The 18,492-nt window shown below is 50.0% G+C and overlaps 1 protein-coding gene across 2 annotated transcripts in view; it reads right to left on the reverse strand.

Moving 5' to 3' along the window:
* Positions 1–1,778: 1,778 nt before the first annotated feature.
* The window catches only part of ELFN1 (extracellular leucine rich repeat and fibronectin type III domain containing 1), a 110,977-nt gene continuing 94,263 nt past the window's right edge, over positions 1,779–18,492 (reverse strand). For both annotated transcript variants that reach the window (XM_054842347.1, XM_054842346.1), the window contains exon 4: positions 1,779–5,344. In XM_054842347.1, coding sequence (XP_054698322.1) covers positions 2,522–4,909 — 2,388 coding nt within the window. In that variant the 5' untranslated portion in view covers positions 4,910–5,344 and the 3' untranslated portion in view covers positions 1,779–2,521. The remainder of the gene's footprint in view (positions 5,345–18,492) is intronic.

Here is an 18,492-nt window from a genome sequence, read left to right on the forward strand (position 1 = left end):
GGAGGCACTCAGAGTTTGTAAGGGAAGGTGGCTTCGGCTGAAGGGTTTGCTTTGGTCTAGGTGCTAGCTAGCTGAGATTTGGGGAGAGACCTGCCATGGTATCATGGGACAAGAGAGGGGTGATCTCAGCTCCCCTATCCAGGTCCTGCTCACTGACTCCTGAGCAAGACACAGCCCTGGGAAGCTGCACTCTGTGGGCAGGATCTGGGGCACCTGGAGGAGGTGGAGAAATGTGCCTTTGCTCAGGTAGAGTGAATATATTCCTGGGGAAATCGCCTGCCTTTTATTATGAAACTCTGCTAATGGTTTGTTGTGTACACAAATAACCATGGGGAATGAACTCATGCACTTCCCAGCCTGCTCCATGTCTTCCTGGCTCAGCTCCTTTCTGAACAAACATAACCTTTTGCAAGAATACCTGTCAAAATCACTTTGAAATATTGAAATAACAGGATGGGATATGGTTTTCCCCTGGGCCCTAGTGCTCATCTGTCAGGACTAAGGACGTCCATCCAAAGGGAGCTGTGAGCAGGATGCAAGGAAAAGCCTCTGGGAAGCAGCAGAACCCCAAAGGACTGCATTTGGGGAGATCATCACGACACTGCGCTGGCTTGCTGGGCTCCCACACACTCACTGGGGGAGCAGAGCAGCTCCCCAACCCTAGTGTGGTCCTAGTGAGACATGGAGGCTTGTGACTCAGCTGGAGCTAATCAGGGCAAAATTGTATCCTTCAGCCTCCAGCATGGCCTGGGATTGCCTTGACAGCCTCAACCCCTCCCTCCTCCTCCTTGTCCTCCTCCCCCCATGAGTATGGCATCATCTGTGAGTATTTTAGAGATGGAGTAAAAAGCTAATTAGTCTTGGACGTGCATTGGACAGCAATGGTCGAGGGGTCTGTGGCTGCTTGGGTGGACACCAGACACGGACACAAAGCCATCTCCTTCTCTTCCAGTCTTGGAATCCCAAGGGTTGCTCAGTGTCTCCCTAAGGTGTCCATCTCCAAAGCCACTCGTGGAAAATGGGAGCCAAACTGGCCCGTGGGCAGTGCCAGGGCTGCAGGCAGGAGGTGCTGCACTCGCTGCCTGAGGCTGCAGCTGCATTTGGGGTTATTTGGGGAGGACCTGCAGGACATGGCAGGGTGGAAGTCCCAGGAGTGAGGGGCAGGATCCCTGGGCCAGCGCCTGTGCCTACTGTAATAGCTCTCAATATGGGCAAGCTGTAAATGCTTAGGGTCTTCTTCCTCAGCAAAATCACCCCTCAATGATGTCCTCCTCTGGAGAGCAGCAAGAGGGTTTCTGATCTAACCCATCACTGGCTCCCCGTCTTGCAAGGTAAAGGGATAACCCACCCCTCATTGACTGGCCCCAAGGGCCACTGCTCCCCAGATATAGTTGTTTAGGGGGGGGACACCTTTTAATTTGCAGGAGAAATCCCATTGCTTGGTGGTATCTGCTCAATCAAGAGCCCCTCACTTCTCATCCCCTTCCCTGTTCCTGGTGGTGATGGCCTCCCACCTGGAATAAGGTGGGGGATTCTGTTTTTCTGGGTACGTGCCTTTTTTCTCAATATACTTGGAAGTGATGAGAACTTGGCCGCTGACAATTGTTGAGAGAAATTAAAACCAAACACTTAGAAACTCAAACACTCCCCCTCCCTCCAAAAAATATCCCATCATCCAAGCACCCACCCACCAACCAACCAACAAAAAAGTCCTTCAAACCAAACTCCATCTCTTTCTCTAAAATCCATGATTAAAACCTGGTACAAACAGGTGAATATAGATATAGATATATATATTTTTAGTAGATGTAGTATTGATTTTTTTTTTCTCCTCTCTCTTTCTCATTATACAGCAAACATTGCAAATATAGAAATTTTCTCTGTACAATTAACGACTGCGGTTTACAATGCAATGTGTGGTAAAACCTCTCAGTGAGTGAAAATGTGAACGGGCCTTCAACCAGGTAAAAGTCTAAACTGGAAGACTCCGTTTGCAAAAACAGCCCAAAGGATGGATCTCCTTCTGGTCTCTTTTTGGTTTTTGTTGCTGTTTTTGTTGCTGTTGATTTTGGAAGGGAAGGAAGGAAGAACACAAACTGTTCACAAAGAATACACAAAAATCACGGAATAGGGACTCATGCAATGCAATACTGGGAAACGCCAGACCTCAGCTCTCTGCCCGCTCTTTCATTTTCTTTTTATATTCAATTTTTTCTTTTTTTCTTATTTTTTTTAAAAAATCAAAATGAAAGAAAACATTTTTTTCACTTCACAGTTTGTTTGTTTTGTAAAGTTTGTGTTCAAATTTGGTGTGTGTCTCACCAATGTGAGGACATTTTAATATCTCGCTTTATATATTATATAGAATATTTATAGATTTCCATAATTTGTTCTCTCTTTTATTTTTATTGATTTTTTTTTTTTTAATTTTATTTTGTTTCAAAGACAGTCTGAATAAAAATAGCTGCTGCGGATTTCTTTTGGTCCAGTTAGTGTGTTAAGTCACGAGTTGTGTGAGGACTCAGGACTTTTGCTGGGCGGAGACGCCCTTCCAGTAGTCTAAGATGTCGTGAAGATCCTCGTCTTTGGCAAACTGGACCTTTTTGCGTAGAGCATGGCCGGCTGCCATATACTCCTCCTCATCTTTGTGCCGCTTGCGGTTGAGTTTGAAGCGCTCCCAGATGCTGTGCGATGGTTTGCAGGTGTACTCTGGGCTGGAGGTGTAGCTCAGGTTGTGATATTGAGGCGAGAGCTGGGAATAGGCCAGGTCTCTGGGGCGAGGACGGGTCAGAGGCTCCAGGATGGAGGGCTTTCGCCCAGCCATGCTGTCGTGCTGCTCCCCTTGGTGCGAGCCGGGGTACGAGTGCCGGTGTTCGCTGTACTGACGGATCTTCTCCGCCTCTGCCCGCAGGATGGCTGCGGCCGGTGTCACAGTGAGGATGGTGTCGGTGGTGGGGGACGTCTTCTCGATGTATTTGGCTTCTGATTTGTGGCCTGATCCCTCGGAGCGGTAGGACCTGGGGCTCCGTATGGAGCCACTGGAAGAGGTGCTGGAGCGTTTGGGGGCTGCCTCCATACTGTGGTGCCGCTGGAGAGGGTGGTTGTAGCTTTCCTTGTAGACAGGGGAGAGGAATCCATGCTTGCTGGGGATCTGCTCTAAGAGCACCAGCTGAGGCTCCACTGTGGAGACTGCCCCAGATTTCACCCCTTGGAAGGAGGTGGACTCAGATTTCAAGGCATCGATGCAGTTGTTGATGATCTGGTTCACCTTGTCCACCTCCTTGGCAATGGTGGAGATCTCAGCCACAGAGCTCTGGGTGTCCGGTGGCAGGGACAGCTCGCAGTCTCGCCTCTCTGGCTGCTCACCTGTCCTCACCTCCATGTAGTTGCCCTTGGTGGCCTTAGGGGTTTCACTGCTGTCAATCAGCTTGTACTGCTCGACCTCGCCAGCAGAAGGCAGATAGGGAATGCGGGTCACTGTCTCCCCACCCAGCATCTGTCCCTGGGACAGCTGGGTGATGCTGGTGGTCTCCATTTCTGGCCCATATTTCAGCTCGATGATGGTCTTCTTCATGCTGCCGGCAGCCTTTTTGTGCTTCTCCTCCTGCTGGCGCCTCTTCCGGAGACAGTAATACACAACACCCAGGACAATCACCATGCCAAAGAGACAGCCCAGGATTGTCATGATATAATGAGTGGCAGTGGAAGGGGTGGGCACTGGCTCCTTGCGGTTAGGTCTGGTGGGTGTGATGGTGACGCAGGTGTGGTTGTACTTGGAGTATTGGTGGACGGAGACTACACAGTAGGTGTAATCTCTTTGTGCTACTAGGTTGCTCACGGTGATGTTCTCCTCCTTCTTCCTGAGCTTGGTGATCATGGAGGAGAAGCCATTTTCAAACTGGGAAAGGATGTACATCTTGCTGAAGGGGTAGGGGATCTGCACGGTGAGGACGGCCGAGTTGTGGTTGAGGTGCTTCACCTGGATGTTGGGGCGCACCTCCGTCTCGCCGATGGGCGTGAAGAGGGAGAACTGTGGTGTCGTGCCATCGCCGGAGGAGCAGTCCTCCTCAGAGCAGGGGCTTTCAGAGGGTGCCGTGGTCACCTGGTACCTGGGAGGGATAAAACGAGGGATCACAGTGTAGGAGCCACCGGTGCAAAGGGAAGAGAGCATGCTCAGAGCATTGCGGTAGCCAGTCCGGCCTTGGCCTAACAAGTAGTAGCCTGTGTAGTCGGGTGGGGAGTCGCACTGCATCCGGTCATACGTGCGTGTCATGTTGGTGAAAGCCTCCAGCCATTGCAGGAAGCCAAGGAGCTCGCAGGAGCAGTAGAAAGGGTTACTGTAGAGTTCACAGACAGAGAGCTTGTTTAGGCCCCGAAAAGTGTTGCTGTCGAGTCTCTGGATCCTGTTCATGGACAGGTCAATGTTCACTATGTTGGGGCACTCCCAGAAGGCATTGGGGGTGACGGACTCGATGAGGTTGGCCTGGAGATAGAGGTACTCCAGCTTCCCCAGTCCCCGGAGGATGCCCTCGGTGAGGTTCCTCAGTCGGTTGTAACCCAGCTGCAGCACCTGGAGGTTGAACTGTCCTGAAAAGGCACCGTCCTCGATGTAGGAGATCTCGTTCTTTGTCAGGTTGAGGTATGTCAGGTTGCCGAAGCGGCTGAGCGAGGCGTACTGCACGCTCTTGATCTTGTTGTCATTCAGCCGCAAGTCCACGATGGTGCTGTTGATTTGCTGGGGGATGGACTCATAGGGGGGCTGGTTTTGGCTGCAGATGGCCAACCAGACGAAGCCCTTGTCCCCCTCGATGAGCCAGCAGTCTGCCCGCACCCCGCCGGTGTGCAGGAGAGAGACGGCTGCCACGCACATGCAGAGGGCTGACGTCGCGGCCCACCGGCGACCTGCCATCTGGAAGGGCGGCGCGGAGAAGGGATTCCTGGTCTGCCGGAACGCGGGGCCGGGAGCTGGGAAGACGTGGGCTAGTGCTTCTTCAGCAGCTTCACTCGCCTCTCCCTTCTCCTCATGACTTGGAGACGGGGGGGAAACGTCCGTGGAGAAAGCGGACCTCAGTGCCCACAGTACTCGGCAGCCACCGGCCAGGGGCTACTACCAAGGCCTGGGTGGCTGAGGCTGGTCCCACATCACCAGGTCTCTGGCATCTCGGGGAGGGAGTCATGAAGTTAGGTGCTGATGCGGAGGAGTCCCTCTGGCTTAGAGATAAGCCTTCCTCTCACTTTTTATAGTACATCTCCTCGATTTCTTTTTGCTGCCCATCATGACACTGGTCCCCATCTCCATGTGCCTCCGTGGGTCTGGCTGTTCTCGCTTGGTCCTTTGGCTCACCTGCACAAAACAAAACACAAGCACAAACTAAACACAAAGGAAAGACAGCGTTTAGAGGTGTTGGAGATGTGTCCAACTACCCTCTTAATGTTAGGCACTTGCCCTCTAACTCTGGCTACCACCTTTCAAGGAGCTTTTGGTGTATTTGCGCGCTGCTGCCAGTGGCGTTTGGCAGCACTAAGGAAGGTGGTCACTGACCATGGAAGTCATCATCCTTTGAGTGCGTTGTCCAATGTCATGTTATAGGCAAGGGAGAGACCAACTCACATCCAGGGCACTGTTTGTCTGACCTATTTAGGTGTCTACCTTAGAAGGAGAGGAGTGATGCCCCAGAAGTGTCTGTTCCTCTCCGCTGAGAGCAGATGAAGTCTAGACAACTTGCTCTGATGTAGATTTGATGCTGCAGCGTTTTGCTGAGGGGAATCCTAACTGTCTTGTGTGCTGGTGTGCACAGCAGCGGTGCCCACAGAAGGGGATGCTGATTGAGGACACCATGTCTCTCTGACTGCATTGCTGCGTGGCATCTAGGATAAAGCCCAGCATCAGGCATCTACCCTGTTTCTGGAAATCTGAGCAGTAGTTTCAGGGCACTGTTTGACTACAAAACACACTAGTGTGATTGTCCACCATCCGATGTCCTTGTCTGTGGTTGAGGCTTGCTGCCTGTCTCCAAGATCTCTCTCTCCCTCCCGGGTGAAATGATGCAGATATGAGGAGGATCCTCAACCACTCGGTGGCATAACAAGAGTATTTGCAGAAGACGGGAAAGACCTTCCCTCCCCAGCCAGAAACAGCTGTTTGAAGACCAGGAAGAGTCTTCACTAGACACAAACCTATGGGGCTGCCAGCAGCCTCACTTCCCACAGAAAAAAACTCTCATTCCTGGCTCACATTTTCCATTATTTTTTCCTGCATTTTTGACTAAACACAAATATTCATGGATAGCACTTCTACTTCCTCTTGTAATTTCTTAGGGAAACAGGAAGGGAAAAGTGGAGAGGAGGGAATTGCACAAGCATCAGCATCTCCTGGGTCATGCTTTTCTACGAGATGTTGACAATATAATCTGTGGACATCTCTACTGCCAAACAGCTCTCCAGCCTGGTAGGTCAGAGACAGTGAGGTGTTGTGGCAGAGATGGAGTTGCCCACAAACGGGGAGAAAACATCATGGCCTATCTAGAAAAAGCCTTTTTGGGATTTTCATTGAGAACAGGAGCTCTGGTTGTCTCCCTTGTCAGGGAAGACACCACCAGCTCTCCTTGAAAACACAACTGGTAGGAACTGGAGTTTTCTTGGGCATCCATGAAGGAGATAGGGACACATCTTACCTCGAAACCGTCTTTCATTGATCTGCAAAATAGTATAAATCCAGAAATTGGTTTCAAACTATTTCCCAGTGCCCAGGCAGTGAAGGGACTGTGCTGGGTGCTACATGCCTAAAAATCACGAGGCTGATTGTCATAGGGTGTTTAGAAGCAAATGCCATACCCTTGCCCTTGTCCTGAAGAAACCAGGTTCTTTTCCACCCATGATACCAGGCAATGAAGCAGACAATGTTTCACTGCAGAGATCCCTGCTAACCATTCACAGTTTATACCTCGGCAAACAGTCTAGTAATAATAAGCAGTAAAACAGTTTATTTGTTCTTTCTGGATTGTGAACAATGAGTCTATTCCCTGGTGGCACAGTTGGTTTTCCATTACATGAGTAACAAGATCTGCTCCTGCGCCAGCTCTCTGAACATAGAATTCTTTGGCCACCTTGTCCTCCAGCAGATGCCCCACCAGTTGTTAGGGGAGGTGAGACTATAGGGGAAAACAACAGCCAGACACCCAGTGCCCCCACAGAGGTCAGGGTGTGTGGTACACCCGTCTTGCAGACTGTACTGTCTGTGGTGGTTGTGCATTCGTGTGTGGGTGAGATGTACTGGCCCTGAGGTGATGCTTCTGTGGGGCCCTGCCTGGGTACTTGCAGGTCTCCTTCTGCCTCCCCAGTGCCTGGTGCTCTCCTGTCCCAGCTACATTTGGCAGAAAGCTCAACAGAACCAGATTTTCAAGAGTTTACTAGAAATGGGGCTTGGGAGGAAGGGATGCTGAGGGCAAGGCAGCTGAATCTCAGGTCTCCTTCTTCCTGGGGGTAGAAACCAGGACTTTGACATGTTTTTCTATTACTATTCCAGCTGAGGCAAAGTGATACTGATACTGCAGGTAACCCCATTTTGGGGAACAATTGCACATTTGCAAGGACGTGCTGTCCCTTCCCTGGGATGCTTTCCCAGGACCTGGCAGCCCATTTTGGCATAGCCAAGACCTTGGGGCCAACGAGGAAGGGAAGAAGGACTGTGGTCCCTAGGGTGTCGCAGGTGAGTGCCCCCCCTTACCACCTCCCCAGCTGATGGGGTGCACGGGCTGCAGTGCCAGGCTGAGAGATGTCTGCTGCTACATCCCTCCCAGCACTGGGCACTCAATTAACCTCTCTGTGCTCTAGTCTCCTCTCCGGTACTGTGAGATAATGATAGCACTTCACAGGGCTGTGGGAGATTGAAGGAAAGTGCCCTGAGCTCCTCTTGTTGAGATGAAAAACACAGCAGATGTGTTGTGCTGCAGGTGGAAACTTTCTTTCCCTCCAGCTGCAAGCTGGCTCTAGATGTGCCCACTCTCCTCTGCCACAGGGACCAGCCTGGTCTCCAGCTCCTCAGACTGCCTCCTGTGGGGGTGCACATTGCCCCTAAGGCTGTGGGAGAAGGGTTGGCCTGGCCTGCAGAGCCATCAGCAATGGGTTGCCCCCGTTGTCCCTTTGGGATGGCACAGAGAGTGCTTTCCTTGCCTGCTGCCCTGCAGTGCTTGTCCTTGGTGCAAGCATCTCCCTGTCCTCCTCCATGGGCTTGTGCATTACGGGGACGTCCCACAGGCAGGGGAAGCCCTGCTGAACTGAGACAGCACCGGCAGCAGGGTGTGATGCATCCTGGCATATTCTCTTTAGCAAGCACTTATTCTGTCTTATCTAACTCCCATTTTGACCCAATAATCCTCTCTGGGCAAGCTTGTGTTTGGGGTTGCTCTGCAGAGCCGAGCCAGCCTTTTTCTTGCAGAGGAAGGTTTCTTGTCACTCCTCCCCAGGGAGGCTGTGGGCTGCAGCCTGTGTCAGAGGGCATTAGCTAATGGAGCGGGACCATCCTGTGAGCAAAGAGCGGAGACAGACCCTCCATGGACCTTCCCAGGCTGATCCCCTATAGCTTTCTCATCACCCATGTGCCTCCCTCATCTAACTGGAGGTGTTGGGGGTGAAGAAGAGCAATGGTAAATGACTCCAACACGTTCAATAAGGCTCCTGCTGTGTGTTTCCTCTTCTTTCCTGTACGTTGCCTATCAGACAAGTCCTTCCCAACAACAGAGAGGAGAAAAGGCATTTTATCAGCAGCCTGAGTTTAATTTCAGCTCATTAAAGCAAGCAATTTGCTGGTTTATTTGCTTTGCAAAGTGTGAATAAAATGACAGCATTAAGGAGATGTAAGAGAGGAAAGAGGGGCTAATCTCCCTTTTTATTAGATTGCCAGGACATGACTGGGGAGTGGAGTAGTGGGTCTTGTTGCTTTGCACAGAGGGGATAATTGTTCATCTCGTTGGCTTCTGAAAGCCTCCTTCCCAGCATCACGCCAACGCGAGTGTGCGTGGGAGTGTGCGCCTGCGTGTGTGCGCTGCGACATCAGCCAAGCGCCGAGCATCCCACAAGGCAGGATGGGAGCAGGGGCACTGGAATGCAGCTCCCGACTCATCTCCCTGTAACAGCAGATTAACAGAAATCTGGGAGGTTTCTTCTTCTTCCCTTTTCTACCTTCTACCTCCCCTCTAATCTCCCTTTTCTGTTCATTTCTGCTTCTGAAATCCCGGGCTTGCAGGTTAGAAATAGAGCAGCCAGTCGGCCAAGGAGTCTTTGCTGTCCCTGACCTCCTGCAGCTGGGACATGGCTCTGGAGAGCAGAGGAGAGACATCCCCCCAACCCCTGCCTCTTCCCCACAGACTGGATAAAGATCAGTAAGAAAAGCTAGTGTTTTAACCCTCCTGCCTGACTGATTTGTCTTTGCCCAGCTGTCCTGGTTTTATTCTCCTGGTAACCCAATTGCACACCACTTTTCCCAGTCCTCTGACTCTCCACAGAGCTGCCTGGGAAAACCTGGGAACAAACCACCTACAACTCTAATGTGAAAAACAACCGGGAAAGTGGAGGTTCAGGGTTCTCCTTCATGGACTGAGAAAGGAGCAAAAGAGAGGAATGAAGATATGTGAAACAGCAATAGCAATGATTTGAAATAATGAATTTAAACCAGAGATACTTTGAACATTGGCACCATGTGGATGATGACAACAGTCCATGTCCATGGGGAGGCCATGGTACCTGCAGAATTCCCATTGCACTGCAAACACTGCTGTATTTCCCTTTCCTTCTGCTTTCATAAGGCAACATGCTTTGTCTAGCTGAGCAGATGTCAGGCTTGTGTGGCTTACAGAGGCTAGCAAAGGGGCAACAACAGCTCCCTCACTCCCTGCTGCTCCTATGCATTGCCTCTGATCTCTAGTATCCCTGCTGAAGCCTCGATCCATGCTTCACCCTGCTGACCCTCAGCCCCAACCCATAAGGCCCTCCCCTCCTACCTGTCCCTGCTTCTCCAGCCCTGGTCCCCATCAACAACGCAGCGGCAAAGAGGGACAACAGTGATTTTGTGATGTCCACGAGGCTGCAGCCTGTACTGGATGAGCAGCAGCAACCTCGTCCTTGCAGAAAACCTGCAGCAAGGGAGGTGGAAAGGAAAAGGCAAAGCTGGGGCTCCAAAAAACAGTGCAGGCTGGCTGGTAAGTTTTTGCTTCCATCTCCCGACTAATGGCATCTCAGTAAATTAAACCAGAGCAGCAGCTGCAAGGAAGCAAACAAAGCAGCTGTGGGGGCTGGGTAGGTAGAGGGAGAGCGAGCTGGGCAGCACATATAATAATATGCTGTCCTGGCACTCAATTCCTAATTTTGTTATTCTACTGAATGAGTTATTTCAAACTGTGGATTAGATTTACTGAGTGAAGGCAAGGAGCCAGATTAACATGCGCACGCGTGTGTGTGTACACCCAACAGTGCTCCTCTCCTTGGCACTTCTGCATCTCTGTAACTTCATTCTCCCTCGCTGCTCCACCTCCAGCTGGCCGTGTTTCAGCTTCTCTTAGAGCCCCTTTCACAGCCCCTGGGGCCATTTTATTAATAAACAAAGGATCCCCTCAACAATGACAGCCATAGTGATACGGGAGCGATACATTACAAACGATAAATGTTTAATCACCCAAAGTAGCGGGGAGGGGAAATTTGGTTAAAAGGCACCAAATTTTAAAATTAACCTTGGCTCTTCATTATGTGTAAAATAATCCAAGGAGGCAGCTCCAAGATGGCAGAGAAAACATTTATTAGTAATGAAGTCTCCCCTAAATGGCTTGATGTCCATCCTGTGTATGTCAGGTGTGGAAAGGAGGCTTCTAGGCAAGTTTTTTTGCTCATTTGTATTCCTGGCGTTTGCTACATGCCTCCTGCCGGGTGACGTTGGTCAGAATCACAACCATGCTGAATAATAAAGATGCCCAGGCCTGTAAAATTCAAGTTCATTTTATATCCAGAGGTCCTGGTACTAATATTGCCTCCACAGACAGGGTTTAGGCAGCATTTTGTGCATCCAAACCTTATTCCCAAATGCCTCACAGTGTTAGATAATAGAGTTCTCCAGTCAATTCTACTCTCCCCTGCTATTATTTATTATTTAAGAAAAATAGGCAGGGGAGAAGAGAGATATTTTCCACTGAGGTTTGAAGAGAGATGAAGGAATGAAGTGCTGAGGTAAAGGGGGGCTGGGAGTGCCCAGCATCACATACAGGACAGCTTTTACTGAGACCTTGGGAGGTCACAGACTAGATGACAAGTAGCCAGGTGGGAGGGATGGGGAAGAGATCACTTTTTGGGGGTAGGTTGGGAGAAACAAACAGAAATTACACACTCAGTCTCTATCCAGGGGCGTTACTATTACTGATGTATTGACACTCATGGGCACTCTATGGCGCTCGGGCCAATGTTTCTCTCCTTGGGTTGCTCCTGTTTAGGGGAATACAAGTCAGTAGAGATAAGGCAATGATGGTTCTTTGGATAATTTTGCAGTCTCTTCGCAGGAGGCATGGGACGCTTTCTGCAGGCCAATGCCTACATGAATGTCAGTCTGAGGAGCCTGAAATGCATCTGGTTGTCAAGGCCCTGAAGACACTAACGATCACTCCCTGATCAGCCTCACCTGGGACCTCCACCCACACCCTCTGCCCATGGGCCCAGGAGCTCCATATAAGCTCAGCCCTGGGCTTCTAGCCCCTTCCTGAGCTGTGCTGTTGGTGTGCCTGTCTCTAGTCCTGCCTCTGCCTCCTGGATAGACCTCAGGCCTGTGTGGTAGGTGGCTTATCTCCTGGATGGACCCTTCAGACATGCATTGTAACTTGTGTCCAGTGCTGCCCCTGGCCCCATCTCCTTTTGCTCCTGACTGGACTCCTTGGATGGACCCTGCATAGGGTTCATCTCTTGTCTTGCCTGGGACTGTCAATGGATCCCATTGCCAGCACCTTGCCTGCTGTGTTCATGTGCTGGGAGACACCACGCTGGGTGGGGAGGGACCCCCCTGTGCTGGGGTCACCTCTGGCTCCTGCCTTCCCTTCCCTTTGAGCAGCCAGAATGTGCTGGGTTTGGCTGGGATAGGGGTCAGAACCAGCACACAGCCTTTGCTGCTGCCTGACGTGGATTTTCATAGGAGACAGCTTACTCCCCATGGGCACAGGGGGAATTCTCCAGTAAAATGGTTTTCTGGTGGAAAATGCAATTTATGCAAAATTAAACCTTTGGCTGAAAAGCTATGATCTTTCTCAGAAGTTGAGATTCAGGCCAATCTAGCTGTAAACTGTGGATGATGTAGCATCTGATGGGAGCCCTAGTTCAAAGCCATTGTGCTTCTACCAGCTGGGCTGAGGCCAGCACTGCAATCTGGGAATGGCTAAAACACCCCTGTTTGCACAAACATTTTTAAGAACCTTTTTGTTCTACAGCAAAATAAATTCTGGGTTAAAATGACAATATTTTCAAGACAGGGTAGCTCTTGGGATTTCAGGAAATACAGATATTCTGCTTTTCACTCAGCTGCGGTCTGAAGTCATTTACATCCATCTCATGCTGCTTAGCTTCCAGGGTCTATCAAGATGACAACCCTATTCCACACTGCTGTGGACCACTGAGCAAAATTCTCTGCTGAGTTTAAGTAAATGCATAAATGATCTTCCTGGTGAACAACCTCTTAAACCCAGCTGGGTTACCTGTGCATTAAACCAGCCTTCTGAAATATCAGTACGGGCAGATATGAAATGTCAGCTCCAGCCTATGACAGTGCAGTTGAGCCCTCAAAGAGCCAAGGAGAGCAATTAGAGGGGCAGAGCCAGAGAAAGGTGAAGAGAAAAAAAGATTTTAGGGGATGTAGAGAACTAAGAGCTCTGATCAGGTAGAACAGTACTAATAAGAAAAGTGTGTTTCCATGGGAGAAAGCCTCTCTAGTATTTACTTGATGGGGTTCTTCCTTAGAAATAATCAGCCTGAATCACAGCTCCATTATGGGATGGATATGCTGATGTTAGGCTGGGGGAAGCAGAGGTCTGGTGTGGAAGCAGGACTCCTGTTCCCCCAGTAAATAGTGCTGAAGATCAAAGTGTGTTTTTCCAGCACTGACACAATGGAGGGAGCCAGCCCCATGCTGGGAAGTGAAGCCGCTGGTGTTCCTCAGCACTGACAATCTGAACTGTGCCTTGTCTCTGCTGCATTGTCATCCTCACTCAGATCTTTGCTGCTATTTGGAAGAGGGTTTTACTGCTTTCATTCATTAATTTATTTTTGCAGGAGGCCTGAATAACCTTTTTATAAAGTGGAAAATCCACTTTTATACAGGAGGTGGATCCATGAAATGCTTAGCTTTGTAAAATTACTTGGAAGTGCAAGTGTTTTGTTTGCTCTGATTTGTTTTTATGGTCATACTTTCAAAAGGAGTCTTCCCTCTCTGTCCTACTAGACCCCTGTGAAGGGGTCTCATGCCAGAAAGCGTGGGTCTCTGGCCAGTGCCTACGTCAGCTGCAGTTTCTAGGTGGACTGTACTGCTGAGTGACAGCGGATGGACAAGAAAATATACAGTACGTGTGGGACTTCATGGTAATGGTCTGCTGTGATCTCTGGGTAGGCAAAAAGGAATTCACCTTTCATCAGCAAGTGTCCTGCAGACAGGAATCACTATGGCTGTGCTGTAGGCAAACACCTCTGCTAACCTCTTACTGACTTGTTCACCTTTGAACTTGGTCTGGCTTCTCTGGTTGGAGAAGACTTCCAGATGTCTCTTCCAACCTTAATTATTTTGTGATTTTAGTGATCTAGCTCTTGTCCTTTGGAGCTGAGGACTCCAGCTTAAGGCTGAACCCTCTGGCTGCCCACTTTTTGAAGGGGGTTTCTGCCCAGATATAGCAATATCTGGCAAGCCCCAGTGCCCTACAGGCCTAATTTTAGCTCAGTGCTGCAGGCTGGCTCTCTGTCATGGGCCAGGAGAAGGTTAATGATCATCTGGGCAGCTCTCCAAAACCAATCTAATGTTTATTCAGGATAACAGCATTGCAGAGGAAACCAAGCATGACCACCTTCCATGCACAGCTTATGTAGCACGGTCCTGCTCCTGCACATGGCTCTGCTGGAGGAGCTCAGGTTTGTCAGCTCTTGGAGGAGAGACCTGCTTCTCCTTCCCTAGGTCAAGACAGGTCCTCTGCAACACTTCCAACTCTGCCTATGTCCTGACCTCCTAACCCAAACAGATGCTGCGTTTCTACAGAAAAGCACTTTAACAGGCTGTGGGTCTGCTTCAGCAACGGAAATATGTGCTTGTCCTTCCTGATAAAATTTTATAGGACACTCCTCATGGGTCAAATATGCATACTGCAAACAAATATCCATGCCACAAGCACCTTAGTCTGTTGGCCCCCATGAAGGGAGAGGGTGTTTGGCCCTGCTGCACCCTCAAGGTCTTTGCAGTGCTGGGAGGAGCTGAGGGATATGGGCTGGTGGTCCCAGCCTAGTGCTGGTGGCTTGGTGGGCCTGAATGTTGCAGGTCTGTGCTCCAGCTGAGTCAGGGATGGGGGTGAGAGGAGGAAGGGTTGGTGCAGATTAGCACATGAGGTTGTGGAGGAATGTGAGATAGTTGTCACTCTACTCTGGCAGAGGGCAGAGCCCATAAGATGGTTGTGGGTGTTTATTCACCTCAGCTGTTTAACAGCTTAATTTCAGCCATAAACTTACAGCCTTTTCCTCCCACCAGGACAGCTCCTGCAGTTATTCTGCCATGCCTTTGACACAGCACAAATGAACATGCAATGGACTCGTCCCAAGGATACCCTGCACTTGTATGGAGGTGAGTACACTGCTTACTCGGGGCTCCCCTTGGGTCCCTCAGGGCTCTGTGAAGGGTTTGGTTATAACCAATAAAGCCCAAAGGCCTGAGACATGCTGTGCTGAGAGAATGCCTCTCCTCCAGCCATGAGCACTCAGACATACATGGCCAGCAGTGGAGCTCTTGCTGCTTCCCTCGGGGTGCAGAAAAAAATTGTACTGATAGCAAAAAGTGTTTTCTGAGAGAGCCCTCAGATGCCGGTACTGGCTTCACCATCAACAGTCCCAAAATAGCTGGTACTTGCTGGCTTCCCTGGCATGCTCCAAGAGACATTGTGAGAACATCTATTTAGTAGGGTCTCTGGAGAGTGCTGGGGATGCGCTTCCTCTTACCTGAAATGGCCAGGGAGATGGCTGGGCAGCCAGATGGCCGTATTTGTGTGGAGCTGATATTAATGTCTCCTTTGATTGTGTTTACAGCATGGTTAATGTGGCTCCTATATTCCTGAGCAGGTTTCTTTATTATGTTAAATCTAAACAGAACAAAGATATGGGTCTACTGTGGGCTTGGCTGGTTAAACTGGGCGCCAGTCAGTGTTTCTCTCAAGGCTGGCTGATTTCCCACTGAAGTATCCCCATGCGCTTGTGGGAATAAGCAAAGCCCATGTTGGCCCATAGAGGATGCTCAGCCACAGGTATGAGGGACCACTGAGTCTCCTCTATGGTGCCAACAAGCCTAAAACCCAACCAAATGGCTTTCTACACAAAAATGTGTGGGTAAAACAGAGAAGCTTGAGAAAATGGGTCAAGTACATGCCAGGCTCCACCCAAGAGAAACTGTTTTTGTTTTGACACGTGGTTAATGCCAGACTGCTGGTGGTAAAGCAGCAGTAGGAGCTATTGGTGTGTTAATGTGGGCTTGCGGCACACGAAAGCCCTTCCTCAACGTCATATCTGCTCTTCAGCAGGGTCTGTGGCCACTCTCTGGGCTGTTGTATTTCCCTGCTTGTCCAGACATCTCCAAAAGATAAGGACAGTGGAAGTAAAACTTGGAAGTCCAAGACAATAGAAATAGGGAGCTATGCCAGGATTTGGATTGCCCGTCCTTTTCATAAACATTTCATGTGGAGGTTACCCAAGTTGAAAAAGCAAGTGAACCCAGGACAGCCACCCTCTCTGGAGGAATGGAGTTTATCGTTAATAATCTACTGCTAAAAGGGTAACATCTGTTTTGGACAAACTGTAATGAGATTTAAACCCCAGGTGGAGGGAGGACTTCACAGTAATAAATGACTTTCTGTATGTCTAAATAGTTTTAATTTTTTTTCTGGCAGAAATAGCTGCTTTTCACCTCAGGCTTCTTTTTGCCAGCTCTTTTTGTTTAATGATTGCTATTAATTTCCAGGGTGGCAGATGGATTCTAGCCTGGTGTAGTCTGAAATGAGGAAAAACAGCCCATGAAGGTGTGAGCTTGCCATGAATGTGTGCACAGGTCATGTGTGCTGGTGGGACACCACATCTGAGTGTTTGCTTTCCAGGGGAACTATTGCTTCTTGATAGCTTCTCCCCACCCTTGGGATGTCTGAGCATCTCTCCTTCAGATAGGCAGAATTAACTTTCCTGGTCACTGCTAGTAGCTCTGCCTGTTCAGACCTTGATTCAGCAAAGCTGCTGATTTCAGCAAGGCTTTGGGAGGAATTCAAACCAGCACTTTGCTAAATCCAAGCTGAAGTGAGCTGGAGAGCAGTGTGTGGTCCCCAGAACATGGGAAGGAGCTCCCTGCCCTATCTGGGCAATGCCTGTGGCTGAGTGCTGACAGGCAATGGGGATTCCACCTTGGGCATGAAACAGACATTTTTTAGTGCTTTTCCTGTGTTGTGATTTTTTTTTAGTGTGGGATGTTCTGAACAGGCAATCCTCCTCCATCCTCTGGCTGTGGAGACAAGTGGCTGCCGCTGAACCCAGAAGTCCCTGCTGCAAGCTCCTAGTACCCAAAGGGGGGCTTTCTTTATCATCTCTGCCACCACCTCCTTCGCAAGGAGAAGCCTACTGAACAGCTAATCCCAATTACTGCTACAGTGTGCCCTCCTTTCTCTGTCCCCTGCTGAGGAGCATCTCTGGACTTGGCTCAGGATGCGGGTGTACAGGATACACAGGTGACCAGGTGAGAAGCTGGGTCCAGGAAATGAGGCTGATGATGGACCACAATGTGGCAGTGCCCTGCAGCCAGGCAGCTGCCCCAAGACAAGAGTATGATGGAGGAGGACAGGGGAAGGAGGAAAAATTTTTGTTGCCTGGGATTGGGTGAGCCCCAAGGTTGGAGGGAAGGGGGTAGAGATAGAAAGTGCAGCATCTCAGGTGATGCAGATAATCTCCTTTAATCTCCTGCTCAAAATAACCCAAAGTCAAGTAAAGGAGGGATTATATGGCCTAAGCCACTGTTATCGCCAGGGTGTAACAGACTTAGGTTGCATCTGAAGGGCTGCTGATGAGGAAGAGGAGCTGCAGCAAATATTGGCCTGCTGGAAATGCCTCCCCAGTGAGGGTGGCTGGGTGGGCTGGGGATCCTCCTGGGGTAGCCCGTGCAGAGTGGGGGGGGGGGGGGGCTGCAGGGTGGGCAGCTGCCGGCAGACTCAGAGTCCGCACAGGGACCTGATCCCAGGGTAGAGACTGTCTTAGATGCCTACCCGTCACCTTGGCATTACTGCTGAGTTTATTCTTAGTTCAGGATCCAAAGCGCTTTATAGCCATTAATTATCCTAATGGGGAAGCAGTGACTATCAAACCCATTTTACAGATGAGAAACTGAGCTCCTGGGGAAGTAAATGGCACATCAGGTGCTGGGGCAGGGCTAGAGTGAGGTTGTTGATCCCTGCCCTCCCAGCTCCCTCCAATTTCAATGGGCCTTTTCTTACATCCTCTCAGAAGCATGTTCACAGCAGCCGTGAGGCACTGGTAGGCTGAAGGAATCTCCTACCCTCTGCCAAAAAGCCACATCAAGGCTCAGCTGCTGTGCTGCTGCCAGAGGAAACTGAATTGCAGACCCCTGCGATGCCCACAAGATAAGTGGGATTGCAACAGGGAGGGAGCAGAGCATGGTTCATCTAGCTTGGATGTGTTGCCAAGGTTAAGACAGCCTATGCCTTGCTTCAAAACTGCTTCCATAAAGAAAAAAATGGGTCATTGTCATAGGTGACTCCCTTCTGAAGGGAACAGAAGGCCCAATATTCAGACCAGACCCACTTCTTAGGGAAGTCTGCCTCCTTGGGGCCTGGATTAAAGATGTGAAGAGAAAGCCTCCTACCCTGGTATGGCCCTCAGATTATTATCCATTATTGATTTTTCAGGTAGGCAGTGATGAAGTTGCAACAAAAAGTCTGAGGGCAATCAAGAGAGACTTCAGGGCCTTGGGACAACTGGTTAAGGGATCAGGAGCGCAAGTACTGTTCTCCTCTGTCCCTCCAGTTGCAGGAAATGATGAGGGAAGAAACAGGAAGACCCAGCAGATCAGTACTTGGCTCTGAGCCTGGTGTCACTGGCAGAGTTTGGGGTTTTTTTGATCATGGGTTTATCTACACAACACCAGGCCTGCTGGTGACAGATGTGGTACACCTGTCTCAGAGGTGAAAGAGTCTTTGCACAGGAGTCAGCAGGGCTCATTGAAAGAGCTTTAAA

The sequence above is a fragment of the Grus americana genome, chromosome 15 (assembly GCF_028858705.1).
Source record: "Grus americana isolate bGruAme1 chromosome 15, bGruAme1.mat, whole genome shotgun sequence".
Lineage (NCBI taxonomy): Eukaryota > Metazoa > Chordata > Aves > Gruiformes > Gruidae > Grus > Grus americana.